Source organism: Caretta caretta, chromosome 1 (genome assembly GCF_965140235.1).
Source record: "Caretta caretta isolate rCarCar2 chromosome 1, rCarCar1.hap1, whole genome shotgun sequence".
NCBI classification, from domain to species: Eukaryota; Metazoa; Chordata; order Testudines; family Cheloniidae; genus Caretta; species Caretta caretta.
In genome coordinates this window covers 328157357-328172169 of record NC_134206.1, presented here as the reverse complement: position 1 = coordinate 328172169, position 14813 = coordinate 328157357, and the positions used below count along the sequence as shown (strand labels likewise).

General features: G+C 37.2%; 1 protein-coding gene across 3 annotated transcripts in view; it reads left to right on the top strand.

Moving 5' to 3' along the window:
• KMT2E (lysine methyltransferase 2E (inactive)) overlaps positions 1-14813 on the top strand; it is a 118328-nt gene that overhangs the window by 91299 nt on the left and 12216 nt on the right. For all 3 annotated transcript variants that reach the window (XM_048836375.2, XM_048836380.2, XM_048836373.2), the window contains 5 exons: positions 2837-3091; positions 3332-3476; positions 4510-4763; positions 5880-5936; positions 8637-9203. In XM_048836375.2, coding sequence (XP_048692332.2) covers positions 2837-3091; positions 3332-3476; positions 4510-4763; positions 5880-5936; positions 8637-9203 — 1278 coding nt within the window. The remainder of the gene's footprint in view (positions 1-2836; positions 3092-3331; positions 3477-4509; positions 4764-5879; positions 5937-8636; positions 9204-14813) is intronic.

The following is a 14813-nucleotide window of genomic DNA, read 5'->3' as shown; positions in this document are numbered from 1 at the left end:
ATGTATTCAGTACATTTAAGGAATTTTCAGCTAATAAGAACAATTTTTAAATGCTGTATTGTACACTTTTAATTGAATTCCAGTTTCTATCCAGATGCAGTTTGACATAAATCCCGAGAAAAAGATTATCATCTAGTAAATAAGAAATGTGCCATTTGTCATGTTCCAATATAAAAATGTGTAAACATTAAGAATTTGAATAATGCATGTTAAATTATGTAATTGCTTATATAAACACGTGTAGATATAGTGTATCTTGGTTAGCAAAAAGGAATACCATATTAGTGCAATGTCTATATTTGTTTGCAAAGCAACATGTTTTAGTGGTTATCCCATCCAATGAGAAGGAACATTTCTTTAGCAAAATAAAATACAAATGCAAAACAAGATTAAAATCAGTGTTTTAAATTAAGGTTTTCTACATGCTGATTTAAATAATGATTAAAATAGGTGACTTGATTCTTGGGGGATCAGAGACTTTGATTTTGATTTAAAAAGGCATTTTGGTGTAAGTCTAAATGACAGGATAGCTAAAATGCTGGTGGGTGGTCAACACTAGCATTTCTCCCCATATCAACCGTTCTAGTGTATTAGTAGCGGTAGAAAATTTTAGGTGAAAAAGTGTAGTTTAGGCATAGCCCATTGAGGGCTGTACCATACTGGGGAATGAGAAGCAAAAATCCTACATGACTGAACATAAGAATGGCCATACTAGATCAGACCAAAGGCCCATCTAGCCCAGTATCATATCTTCTGACAGTGGCGAATGCCAGGTGCCCCAGAGGGAATGAACAGAACAGGTAGATCCATTCCCAGCTTCTGGAAAACAGAGGCTAGGGACACCATCCCTGCCCATCCTGGCTAAAAGCCATTGATGGACCTATCCTCTATGAATTTATCTAGTTCTTTTTTGAAAACAGTTTTTATTGCAAGCATATACTTAAGCATTCTGATTAGTTGTTGGGCCACCCAGTTATTAAAGTGAATTGGAAAATTTGTCAATTTTTTAAAATTAAAAATGACCTTTCAATTAAATGGACATGTTTAAACATAAAAAGAAAAGGAGTACTTGTGGCACCTTAGAGATAAATTGGTTAGTCTCTAAGGTGCCACAAGTACTCCTTTTCTTTTTGCGAATACAGACTAACACGGCTGTTACTCTGAAACATGTTTAAACATGTTTTTTCAAGTATTGACTTTCTGACAAAAAGTTTTTGGCAAAGTGAAAGTTTGGTTTTGTCAGTTTTTTGGGGGTGGGATAATTTCCCAACCATCTCTATCAATGCTTTTTCACTGATTCATTTCAAGCTTGGTGTAACAGCCTCTGCAGATACTGCTCTCAAGCAATGTTTTGAAGTAAAGAGATTTTACCATCTTTTTGGAGGGAGTAGCTTTCTCTACTATGGTTTACCACTTTACAGACTTAGAGATACAGGTTGGAGTACAAAATGCAACACTTTTGGAAGTTATTGAAAAGAGTGATATACATATTGGAATTCAGCCTTCTTGCTTCCTGTGATTGGAGCTAAATCCCCTTGTAGGACTTAGGGTTTTTTGCAATTCTATATATGTGGAGAAGCCACTTTGGAGAAAGTGCCATTAGTGGTGTATTTCAACTTTTAGAGTACATTTTGTTTGGGGGTTTTTTGGGAGGAGGGGAATATATTCAAATTAGAACAGTGAAAATAAATTAAGCTGAAGACAGGACACTAATGAAATCTGACAATGAAGACCTATACATATTAAGCATTTTCCCATGCTTAGTGGCTTAGAGGTTAGTCTTGAAATATACTCTGGAATCAAAATATGTATGGTCCTAAGAACATTCAATCTATACAACTTCACAGCAGATACGATTATTTATAATATTGTTGTGCCTATGGGCCCCAGTCATGGACCATGACCTCATTATGCCAGATGCTGTACAAACAGGAAAAAAAAGAGTACAGTAGGAATTTAACAAAGTATCGGCGTAAAATTTTCAAGAATGTTAATGAAAGAACCAGCACCAAGAACCAGCACTAGTTCAAAATCATGTAAACAATTCCACTTTGTTAGTTTAGCAGTATTTAATATCTAGATCTTTTTGTATTGAATTATTTCACCAGTTATCAAAACTATGCATTTTATTATGATGATCTTTGGCCTTTAGGTTGCCTCAAGAGTTTGCACATGTATGTAATTGCGCTGATGTTGTAATTGAATATAAACTCAGTGTTATTAGATGGGATGGGAGGATAATAGAGTAAATGAAGAACCAATTTCTAAATGTTGATGAAATGTAAATTGAACATTTTAAGTTACCATCAGTAGAAAGACAGATTTATGGTTAGGCTAAAATAACAATGTGATTTAGTCTCATTCCAGTCTACCTATTTGCTGGATGATAAATTAATGAACCTTTATATACTATTAACAGAATCTGCTGAAAAAGCAAACTGCACCCAACACTTTAACATGTAAAATGCCTTCTGTAAATGAAAACTCATTTCATTCATACTCACTATGAAAAAGACAATCCAACATAAACCGATGATGTGGCTGATTAAAAAAGAACCATGTCAAGGATGGTAAGAAACATACAAGCTAGCTAGAATTTTAGGGAGTGTGAAGAAAATTATCAGTGAGAAATTGCAAGCTGATCTATACTTTAGATGTTAAAGATTTGTGAGTTTACAGTCCAGAAAACTAGATATCAATATATTGTATGAGCCAAAAAGCATATATGATTTACCAAATGCAGAAGGGTTGAGATACTAAACCATTCTGTAAGCAGCATTTAGCAATTTCTTATGTATAACTTTATAAGCACTGACATTTTCCCCTTTTTCTCTAGCACTTGGTCAGTGAATGGTTAAGTGAGAAGATTGAGAAGACAGGAAAGCCTATAGACAGCCTTTCAGAAAGGCCTCTGCGTATAACTACAGACCCTGAAGTTCTGGCTACACAATTGAATTCTTTACCAGGTCTCACTTACAGTCCACATGTATATTCTACTCCTAAGCACTATATTCGTTTTACTTCACCATTCCTTTCAGAAAAAAGGAGGAGAAAAGAACCCATGGAAAACATTACTGGCTCTTGCAAGAAGGTAATGAATCCTTTGTCTTAACTTGGCTTTAAAACGAAAGGCAAATTGCTTGTTTCTGTGGGTTTTCTTTTTTTCCCAACTCCCTCTTATTTAATCACAATTCTTGTTTGTAAGCATGAATCCTGTGTTGGAACTTGCAGTGTTTAGAACTTGTTCTATTGTCTGTAGCATGTTCAGAACTTGTTTCAATTAGAAATGAAATTACATCTAATTTTTGAAAATTCTTGCTTTTTATGACAGCGTTGGTTGAAGCAAGCTTTGGAAGAAGAAAACTCAACAATGATAGACAGATTTAATTCTCCATCTCAAGAAAGATCTAGAAGTCCTGTGATCAATGGTGAAAATAAAAGTCCATTATTATTGAATGACAGCTGTTCCTTACCAGGTGAAGTTTTTAACACCTAAATATTATAAGACATCTTAATCTTTTGAAGTAGCTTAATATTTTTTAAATTACTGAGGAAACATGGTTTTCAAACTATAAACGCCCCATATAAACAACAAATGTTCTAGTGGACAGTATAGGAAAATCCTCCTTAATATTGGGTATTATGCACTCTTTTCTTTGTTCTTGTCATATTAGAACACTTGAAATATGGGATGAAAATAATTTGTGGTGTACTATAGTTTATTACTCCAGCTAGTGTAAATTTACACATAAATATGGATAACTTTTATTCTTCAGAATTTTAAGGGTTTCACTGAGGGAAAATATGATTTAGAGCAGTGCTTCTCAAGCTATCTGATGTGGGGGACCAGCAATTTTTTTCCCCAATGTGCCCGCAGACCGGCAGCTGATGGCTCACGGACCGGCACTGGTCCGCGGACCACCACTTTGAGTAGCACTGGTTTAGAGGAAGTATTTTATATTGATCTGCTCAGACTTATTTTTCAGGTTATAGACTATTCCTGCAGTCCTTGTATATCCAAAATGCCTATTAATTTCAATGGGAGAGTTGCTTGCACAAAAAAAAACCCAGAAAAATTACCTAGTCTTAAAATTATTTATTTAATGAGAATGTGGTGAAACTAAGCAACCTTGGGATATGAAGTCTGTGTGCAATGTCTCCTATCCAAAGTTACAAACATGTTGATAGTTTTAATGTTCATGATGTAGTAACTGATGCGTTATTGTAACTTTGGTAATTTATAATGTTTTTCCATCATTTTAGTTAATATTGAAAATTTCAGTTCTTAAAGTCTGCTGCCTTCAGTAATTTGTTAAGATTATAGTTGACTTTTCATGTTTAACACTTTTTTCATGAGAGAGGCATTTCTTTAATTTGACTGCCTGACTGATTTAATGTGTTGTATTTATAACTTTATTTCATGCCCAAGTCTTTACAAAATGAGGAGGAATGACTATCAGATCAGCAAAATATTGTTTCCTAGTCTCTTTTTTTCTATTTAACATATAGATCTAACAACACCACTAAAAAAACGAAGACTCTATCAGTTACTGGATTCTGCTTATTCAGAAACCTCCACACCTACTCCTTCTCCATATGCCACGCCAACTCATGCTGATACCACTGCCACAGACCCGTCATTGTTTGCTACCCCTCCTAGGATAAAAGCAGAAGATGAAACTTGTAGGAATGGTTACAAACCCATATATTCACCAGTTACCCCTGTGACTCCATGTATACATGGAAATGCCATGCACTTTGAGGTAAGATTTTCAGATGAACATGAATATGTACTCCCCTTCTTCCCCCCCCCATCTTTTAAATAAGACATTTTCTGATATCTATCTATATATATAAATAGATATATTACTGTCTTGTTTTGCACTTAAAACTCTTTAGCCAGTTGCTTTAAGCACCAAGATTATCAGACTTGGTTTCTGTTCGTGGAACATAAGGTCTTGTTTACATGGAACAACACCAGAGGGGTATGATTTTGTAAAGTGCTCTAACATGTTGTGCTCTGACTGCCCCATGTAGTTCCTGCTGGCATGCTCTAAAAGGTACCTAGTTTGGATTTTTAGAGTGTGCCAGCAGGGTCTACAAGGGGCAGTTAGAATGCAACATATTATCTTTACAGGACCTTTATAAATCACACCCCTCTGGCATGTTTTACCAGTGCCATGTAGTTAAACCCCAAATTGCTCATTAGGACTACACTTTGCAGAGTAACAGCCGTGTTAGTCTGTATTCGCAAAAAGAAAAGGAGTACTTGTGGCACCTTAGAGACTAACCAATTTATTTGAGCATAAGCTTTCGTGAGCTACAGCTCACTGTAGCTCACGAAAGCTTATGTTCAAATAAATTGGTTAGTCTCTAAGGTGCCACAAGTACTCCTTTTCTTTTTAGGACTACACTGTAAGTTACTGTTAAAGGCCCTGGTTCAACAATCGGAACCATCTAGGTGAATTCTTATGCTTGTATTGAGCCCCATTTACTTCTCTGGGCACATCCACTTGCACAAATCTTATTGCAAAATCTGGGCCTAAAAATTGTACAGTTATCAACAAGATCTGGATATTATTAGTTTACTTTCAAAATCTGAAAAGAATGAAGGGTCAACAGTATTGAAGCAGAGATGTGCTTTTCTATATGTTGCATTGTAATATATAATTAATAGCCTGGTAACTTTCGTATGTCGTGGTTATTGTCAACAACAGTTACGGAACAGTTACTTTTATGCCATTAAATTGAAACAAAACCATTTCTTACACAAATTTGAAGAATGGAAACTTAAGTTGTTTCATTCTTATTTCTCATATTTCTTTGTCACCCTATGTTAAGATTGAACTTGAATCTTACTAATTTTCTTATTTGTGCAGAATATTTCCTCACCTGACAGTTCCCCAGAAATTAAGAGGCGAGCTTACAGTCAGGAGGTAAGAATCTTTGTGAGAAACTGTAGAAAAGTCGGCTGATTCATCTGTACATCTTCATTAGCAGAAAAATCTCTTGTTTTGCAAGACTAATAGTAAACAAACCAGAAATCAGTCAACTGGTGAAAATGTGGCAAGTAATTTTTCTTCAAGCTCAGGTTGTTGACTTCTGCACTGCACATTCCCAATTTTTCTCTTTATTTATCCCTTCCTTGTTATCTGCTCCCCCTTCTTAATTCTTTCCCCATCCTTCCACATTCTCCCACTTCCCTTCCATTTGCTGTTCCTTTCTTTGTCCCACTTAGAGCTTAGATCCTCTGTAACTACAGGCACTAGAGGGCAACATGATCCATACATTTGAGAAGACATAAATGAAATTTCTTTCAGAAGAAGACAGTCATAAACAGTGCATTATTCTGTAGATTACCAGCAACAAAATTTAAGAGTTAAAGTTGGTGAAATAATCAATCCTTAATTAGTGTTAATATTAAAAAAAATTCCAAAACTCTAAGCACTGAAATGTCTAGAAATGATCAGTAAAGGTTATTTATACATACTTCTAATACTATTATGTCTTACACATTCAGCTAAAGGCAGTTCTTGAGAAATTTACCTTGTATATTCTAATGGGAGTCTTAAAAATGACTTAAAATGTACCTCTGACTGTGTGGAAAAAAATATTCACTGATACATGTTGTTGTTGTTAAGTACATCAGTAGGTTAGAATTAACATGGTTGTCAAATTTTCATGTCAGTTGAATATATGAACTATAAAGCTCATTTAAACAAATACTTCATATTTATAACTGGTTATTTTTAGACACAGGGCTTGTATAATTTTAATTATGTAGCTAGTTTTTACATAAGGTGGTATTGTGTCTGATTTAAGATTTAAATTACTAGCCTTCTATGATGCCTAGAATGGCATTTCTCTCCTGAAAACATTTAAAATGTCAGTGGTAGTAGGTAGGCCTGCCGATAGCAATTTCAGGCCCCGGAGCAGAACAGTCAGTGGCCTCCCTAGAAAGGGATGGCTGAGGTTTATGACACTACTTTTTATCCTATTTGTAACACATTAGAACCTCTATAAGTAAGTTATAGCGTTGCTTGAACTTTTTTTTTCCAGTTACAGCATCAGTATTAAACAAATTGTGAGCCTAAATATAAGCTGTAGAATTTGTTGTTTTGAATTATATATTTCAATTAAATAAATACATTATGGAATTATATTAAGTAATATATAAAACATTTAAAGAAGCACAAAGTAAAAAAACACCTAAAGTCTCAAGTAGGCTAATTAAACACCTCATTACAGGTTTCAGAGTAGCAGCTGTGTTAGTCTGTATCTGCAAAAAGAACAAGAGTACTTGTGGCACCTTAGAGATTAACCAATTTATTTGAGCATAAGCTTTCATGTGATTCATGTGTAAAAGACAAAGAAAAAACTGATATACAAGATGTAACTGAATATGACCAACAAAGTTAAAATATACAATACAGTACTTGCGTTTTGGTGCTGTGCGACATCATCACCCAGAGCAATGAGGAGACAGCAGGCATGATGTACCAAATCTACCAGGAGATCTCCGAGGAGGCAAGGCCGAGGGAAAACCTGCACCTCGTTCCTTGGCTGAGTGGGAGAGGTGGCCCCTCATCCTGTGCTCGTGATAGCAGCTAGTGGCAGCGAAGGGGGAAACTTAGGATGGCTCAACTGGGTGGCTGAACTGGCTGGCTTGTGTTTGGCAAGGAGCTGTAGTCCTGTAGTCTTGGGGGAGGAAATCTGGTAGCTCAGAGGGACCTTGTTCCTCTTCAGAGTTGCCCTGTAGCCAGAGAGCCAGCATGGCAGGCACAGCAGTTCCCGACCAGCCAGAGGAGGCAGCAAGCTCCACGGTTCCCAGGCTGCTGTTGCTGACATTCTGCCAGACGAGCAGGTGCAGCAGCGTTCTGGCAAACTGTTACTGTCACAGTGAGGGATGGTGCTCTGTATAGAGTAGCAGCAGCAGGAAATTGGATTTTTTTTTTATCTTAATTTTTATTTAAAAAATACATATCTATCCCATCTGCTTGAGCCCCTTTAAATTACCAGGGCCCCTGCGCAATTGACCCCGCCTCTCTGTCGGCAGGCCTAGTAGTAGGGAACCCTCTGGGCCTTGTTAGGTGACGCACTATTTGGAAAGGAGCCTGCCATATGTCATTTAAGCTCTTTAGGACCAGGAACCCTGCTTCTGTTGAGATTTCTTTGTATCATAAGAGCTGACATCTAAAATTTAACACCAGTATTTTGATATTGCAGACAAATTCAGAAATCTTCATTTGATTAAAATGTTATAACTATCAACATATGTAGCAAAAGTAGAAACATGAGAAATGTTTATTTTTTTTAAACTGGCCTGTCCATGAGATTGTTTTTCTCTCCTTAAATGTTCATGTGTTAAGGTGGCGGCAAGGAAGGCATTAAAAAAAAACAAAAACAAACACAAACATCATTTTGAACGTGGCTCTTAAATGTGCTCTCTGCAAGTGGTCTAATTCTGATTAAAATAATTTGTTCCCATAACTAAAAGGGATTTAATTCTGCTTTAAGGATGCAGTCACCAGTGAAGTCTCAATTATATTACATGTAGTAGTATAAGAAGAAAAGTTATATTGTGAAAAAATAATATCTGCTATATGCCTTTTTTTTGTTTTCCCCTCTCCATGCAGGGATATGACAGATCATCCACAATTCTAGCACTAAATTCTTTCAGAAATTCCAGTCTGACAGAAATGGGCCTGCAAGAAATAAAGACTATTGGATATTCTAGTCCAAGGAATAGGACCGATGTCACCAGGCAGTGCACTGGAGAAAAGGAATCTGTATCAGACCTTCAGCTGGGACTCGAAGTAATTGAGCAAAGTACATTGCATAAAAACTTGGAAGCCCCCTCACATGATAGGACTGATTCTAACAGCCAACTAGAAGCTGCTCAGTGTGGTCGGGGTACAATTTATTCTACATGGGTAAAAAGCCCAGACAGGACAGGTGTAAATTTTTCAATGAATTCTAATTTGAGGGACTTGACACCTTCACATCAATTGGAAGTAGGAGGTGGATTCAGAATAAGTGAGTCAAAGTGCCTGATTCAAGATGATGCAAGAGGCATGTTTATGGAAGCATCTGTTTTTTGTACGTCAGAAGATGGAATTGCATCTGGCTTTGGAAGGACTGTCAATAACGACATCTTGATGGATGGAAATTGCACACCCCAGAATCCTCCACAAAAGAAAAAGGTTACAACTTTAAGCATAATTCATGATTTATTTTATATAGTCCAATACATGCATAACTGTTATGAGAATAAATAACCACATTAATAAAAACAAATTATTGATCAGTTTTTACAGGTATTACAATGCAGATATTACATTCATTGTATGATTAACAGATTACCTTTTTAAAAAGGAACCTCTAATTTTCATACCTGAAAATCAATATACCTGCTTCTATCCCAAAATATCACAATACTATAGTTGAAGGGATTCTGTCAGCTTAAAAATCATATGCTGCAAACAAAGAAACTCATAGTACTAGTTTATTAAAAAAGATTGAAGTATAAAGAATATTTAAATGAAACAGTTACAGTACATTTAGGGTATGTATGGCTATAGGCCCATTTGTAACTGTCAGCCATTACCAGCACTAAAATCTCCTGCATAATGCCTTCAGATGTTACTATGTTGAGTGGTACCTGTTCTCTCTCCTTACAGAATGGGGAACAGGAACACTGGGGATGAGGGTGTCTCTCACCTGGCAACTTGCCAGAAGTTCTGCCCCCATAGTCATTAGCACTTCTAGATTTCCTCTTCCTTTTTTCAAACTTTTTGTGGCAGTAATGAACGGGGTTTTCCCCCCCTTTTCTCTTTTTTTTTTTACCGCTTCCAACATGGCAGATCAGCTCAGGAAAAGGAAATTCAAGTCCAGGCTGTGCTCAGATTGAGAGATACATCCGCAGCTAGATACTGAAGGCGAGCTGTGTTGTTCTGACACTCATAGACATGGTTGTTCCCAGTCATGTCACTGCAGCCCTTTTTCCTTCCAAGGCACCTTGAAGAAGGAGGAAAGGAACCTGATCTCAGCTGAAGCCAAACAGCTATAAACTCCTGCAACTACTCTGCCATTCATCCTCATCTGATGCTTAAGTGAGCCTCATTGTCTTTAAATCCAGGCATAGCCACCTAGGCAACAAAGGGATTTCTCTACTCCATCCACAGTCCTAAAATCAGTGTTCAGCATACTTTAAAAGTTATAATTTCCTACCCCCTCCTCTCACTGAAGAGAAATGTTCTCAAAAGTACTGCAGTGTAGGGTTTATGTCTACCATACCAGTTACTCATCTCCTGATGAGAGAGAAAATGTAGTTTCACACAAGAGAAATTTCCAAGAAAAGCAGACAAAATTGCAAACCTCCTCTCTCTCCCACCAAAGCTAAGAAATCAAAGGAGGGCTAAAAAGTCCAAAGAGCACAACAAGAAATCAAAGAAACATCAGATTTCTTTATTCCTCCTTTTGTATCAAAAAAGAGAGGAATTCGTAGAAACTGAGGAAGAGCATCCTGAGAGAAAATTGCAGGAAAATCTTTTCCTGTCCAATAAATTTGAAACCATGAGGAGAAAAGTAATTACCAAACTGGACTCGAGGCATCTAAGACCATTTTGTAGAAGCATACAGATAGGGATCAAGTTAAGTCCCTTACTTCTAAGATCAAATTAGTTATAGGTGTGTACTTGTTCAATATTATTGTGGCAGCCTAAGAGTTTCCAGACATGGGCAAGAGGCTCATTGTGCAGACTCCAAAATTTTATCAAATGCAGGAACCCAAGGATAGTACATACTGAGGTGGCATCAGCAAAAGATATGGTTTATCCCCTCCATAGGGGAACTTCTTCCCAAAGGAAAATTTAAAGAAACTAAGACAAGATGTCAAATCTTAAAGCAGCCAGTTTACAGTGGTTTTATCCAGGCGTACTTCATGATATAGTACAATGACCTCCAGACCACAGATTGCACCAGTCTAGAACATGAAAATCCTTAGATGTTTGTCTGGTATCATCTTTAATGGCCATTGTTTCTGTGGATACAGTGCATTTTGTTGTGAAAGCTTTGGCATTCAACACATTGCCAAATGCAATATTTAGCTATACCTTTGAACTGCAAATGAGTATTCCAAATGTACAGTTTCTCTAATACCTACCTGAGTTATTGATTGCTTACATGGAGTATAGAGGTTAGGTGAGATTCTGGCCAATCCAGGAAATGACTTCTACATGGATGACAGAGCTTCTCATCTATCTACAATACTGCTGTCATGTTAGTCAATTGTATCACAACATGGGAGTTCAAGGCTTCCTTTTGAAAGGTCAAGAGAAAGGGCCTCAAATCTAGAAAAATGTATGCTTAATTTCAACTTCAACACCTGTTGAAAGAGAACTCTCAGACTAGAAGACTTGCATGAATTTTGAGGACGCTTCTCTAGAGAGGATGACTGGTCAGGCTGCACCTTTGACATCAGAACTGATGGGATTACGGAATCCACGTTTTACTGTTCACAGATTGGGATATGCTTGTATTCCTTAGGCAGTAATCTCTGAATCTTCCTCATGTGTAGATGAGACTACACCTAAACAAAACAGTCAGTTCCAAATAATGGAAACAGAGCCTAATAATGATGTGTATATATAGAGGGAGATCTTGATAAGTCTTTCCTTACTGGTATATATCTCTCTCCTCCCAAGTTGTTATATGTGCATCTCAGATCAGGGTTTGTCCACATATGAGTTATTCTGGAGTAATTCCGTATGTAGACACTTATTCCAAAATAAGTGTCCACATGTGGAATTATTTCAGAACAACTATTCTGCTTTAAATTAAAACCGTATCTTATTCTATAATAAGTTTCATGCTTAGACAAGCTCTCAGATCTCTAAATTCACGAGCATCTTCAGAGTAGAGAACTGCTTTGCTGAACATAGTCTGGATTAACATATTACCTAGGCAAAAGTACGTGTATGCTCGGGGGCCCTTGAGACTGGCTACTATCATTAAGAGAATGTTTGCGAAAGCTCTGGATGCAGATAGAAGACCAAGAGGCCGTGTATTGATAGTGTTTGTGACCGTAGGTGAACATGAAGAAACAGCTACCACATTCTGGACTGATATATGAAATTACACTTTTGTTAGACATATGGAGGATTCAGTAGTTTGCGAGAGTGGGATTCACAAGGCCACACTTCAATTCCATGCTCCACCGCAGACTTCCTGTATGACTGTGGGCAACTCACGTAGTCTGTGCTTCAGTTCCCAATCTGATAAATGGGGATATGATTTCCCTAACACACAGGAGTGCTGTGAGGAGAAGATGGTAAAGACTGAGACACTCATATACTATGGTAATAGAGATGCTGCGACATTACAATGAATGGTAAGCATAGGGTCTCTGTCCAGAAAAGCAGTTTTCTTGCACATGTTGTGATTCCATCAGCTCTAGAACATAATGCATTTCTGACCTTTTCTTCCTGATGAAGAATATGGAGTATACCCTCAAGAACTGTTCTTGTTCTGGCACAAGTTATACTGCTCTTACGTCAAGGAACTGGGATCTCGACTGAAGAATCAAATATTGTTAAATGAAGTATGAAAATGAGAGACAGTGAAAAATTACTTTGGAAAGCAAATCAACTTTGGGGAAGATCACTTTGGGGAAGAACCCTCTGGCTGTGGTGGAATTGTGCCATATGGGGAGAAAATACTAAGCTCAGTTATGGATAGAGAGAGGGTGAACAGATGTCCCGTTTTTAAAGGGACAGTCCCATTTTTTGGGACTTTTACTTATATAGGCACCTCTCCCCCTTCCACCCCATCCCGTTTTTTCACTGTTGCTATCTGGTCACCCTAGATAGAGACCATTCCTTTTGTTACCATGCAGAGAACGTTGTTGATCTCAAGCTCCTCTACTGCATAATTAGCTTCTTCAAAAGTTGAACCATGTCTGTTTAAAGGACTGCTTTAAGAAAAATGAGTATCTGAATTCCATTTACTTATTTCATATGAGTGTGGGGGTTGGGGAGGGAGTGAGACAGGGCAAGACAAGGCATTTAATCTTGCCCTGTCTCACTCCTTCCCCAGGTAGAATGCATCTTCAGTCTTCATATCCTTTCTAATAGGAAAAGTATGAGGCCCTCACCATTGGAACAGTTTGCAAGTCAACTAAATGCTGAGGCTATCCATCTTTTTCAAAATAAAGTGACCTGAATTCCCTTGGATGGGTCCCTTATCATATCACTGGTCACAGTCTTTTCTAATTTCCCACCATTTCTCTTAATTTACAAAACAGTAAATACATGAAGGATAAGGCAACACTTAGGCTATGTCTACCCTACAGTGTATGTTGCTCACCAAGCAACATAAGTTACACCAACATAAGCACCAGTATGGACAGAGCTATGTCGGTGGAAGAGCTTCTGCTGCCAACATAGCTGCTGCCACTTGCGGAGGTGGTTTTATTATGCTGATGGGAGAACGCTCTCCCATTGGCATAGAGCGTCTTCACCAGACGCAGTGGAGCTGCACCACTGCAGTGCTCTATATGTAGGCAAGCCCTAATTCTATTTGTTAGACTTAATGGAGATGTTCATAGTTCAACCGCTTCCTCCTTTCTCATAATGACTTAAGTGGGAGCTGTTGGTACTCAACATTTTTTAAAATCAGTTGTGCCCAAAAATGGATTCAGGATACTAATTTTAAGCTTCTATTTTTTAAAAAATCTTGGCCATTGGGGGTGTGTGTGTGTGTGTATATGCAGTTGGTCAGAATCTCAACAGTTGTAAATCTGTGTAGCTTCAGTAATTTTTTTTTTTTTTATGGCACTATGCCAATTTATAGCAGCTGAGAATTTGCCCCAGTATCTCATGCATTTTCTGTTGTGGCACTTCTGTTCCCTGGGTTTGGGGTTTATGAAGATACGGCTCAGCACAGGTTGCCAGTAATAGACATGAAAGCATAAAGGGGTTAAATCTAACTTGCACAGAAGGCTGATTTCTTAATGAATAAAAATACTGTCCAGGCCTGAATATCAGTATTTCAGCTTTTTGTTTCAAACCCAAAGGTGTACACTGAGAGCAGCTTTGCACAGATTTTCCTCCTGGATAGAAGGAAGCATAGAAAACACAGCCTGTTTAAAAATTTATATTTTAAGGAGACTTCCGAAAGTTACAAATATATATAAAACCTTTAACATTAAGAAATATAATGTACATCATGTTCTTCAGTAATGAAATGAAACCAGTTTTGACAAATAATGTTGTTTATGCTGAATCTCTACTTTATTATTATATACTATTTATATAATAAAGGGTTAATTGAAAACAAAAATGCATGAATTGGAAATAATTCAGATTGTCATTATTTAAAAGAAAAAGTTATGGAAATCAAATACGGATGTTGCAAATCTTTCCGTATATCAGAACAAACCATCAGCCTGCTGTTCTGTTTTGTTTTAAATGCAAATGCATTGGCGTAAAACCAGAAAAATAAAATAGTTTAAAATGGCCACCACTATCATATGGTAGCTTGAAGTCCCAATATTTACAATGCAGTCCCCAACAGTGCAGCTTCTGCATAGTGGGACCTTCTCACACTCACTGCCCCAGATCCATTCTCCACCTTTTCCTAGGTAAGAAATACATGCTTCTTCTGCCTGTACTCCTGTTTCTATTCACCAGATACCAAAGTAAATCATTTTGTAAATCTCCAGAAAAGAGTATCATTAGCCCTACTAACTTACCTCCTCTTATATTTTAGAGACAATTTAAGTGGTATATCCATTTGAAGTTATTTAAAGAGAA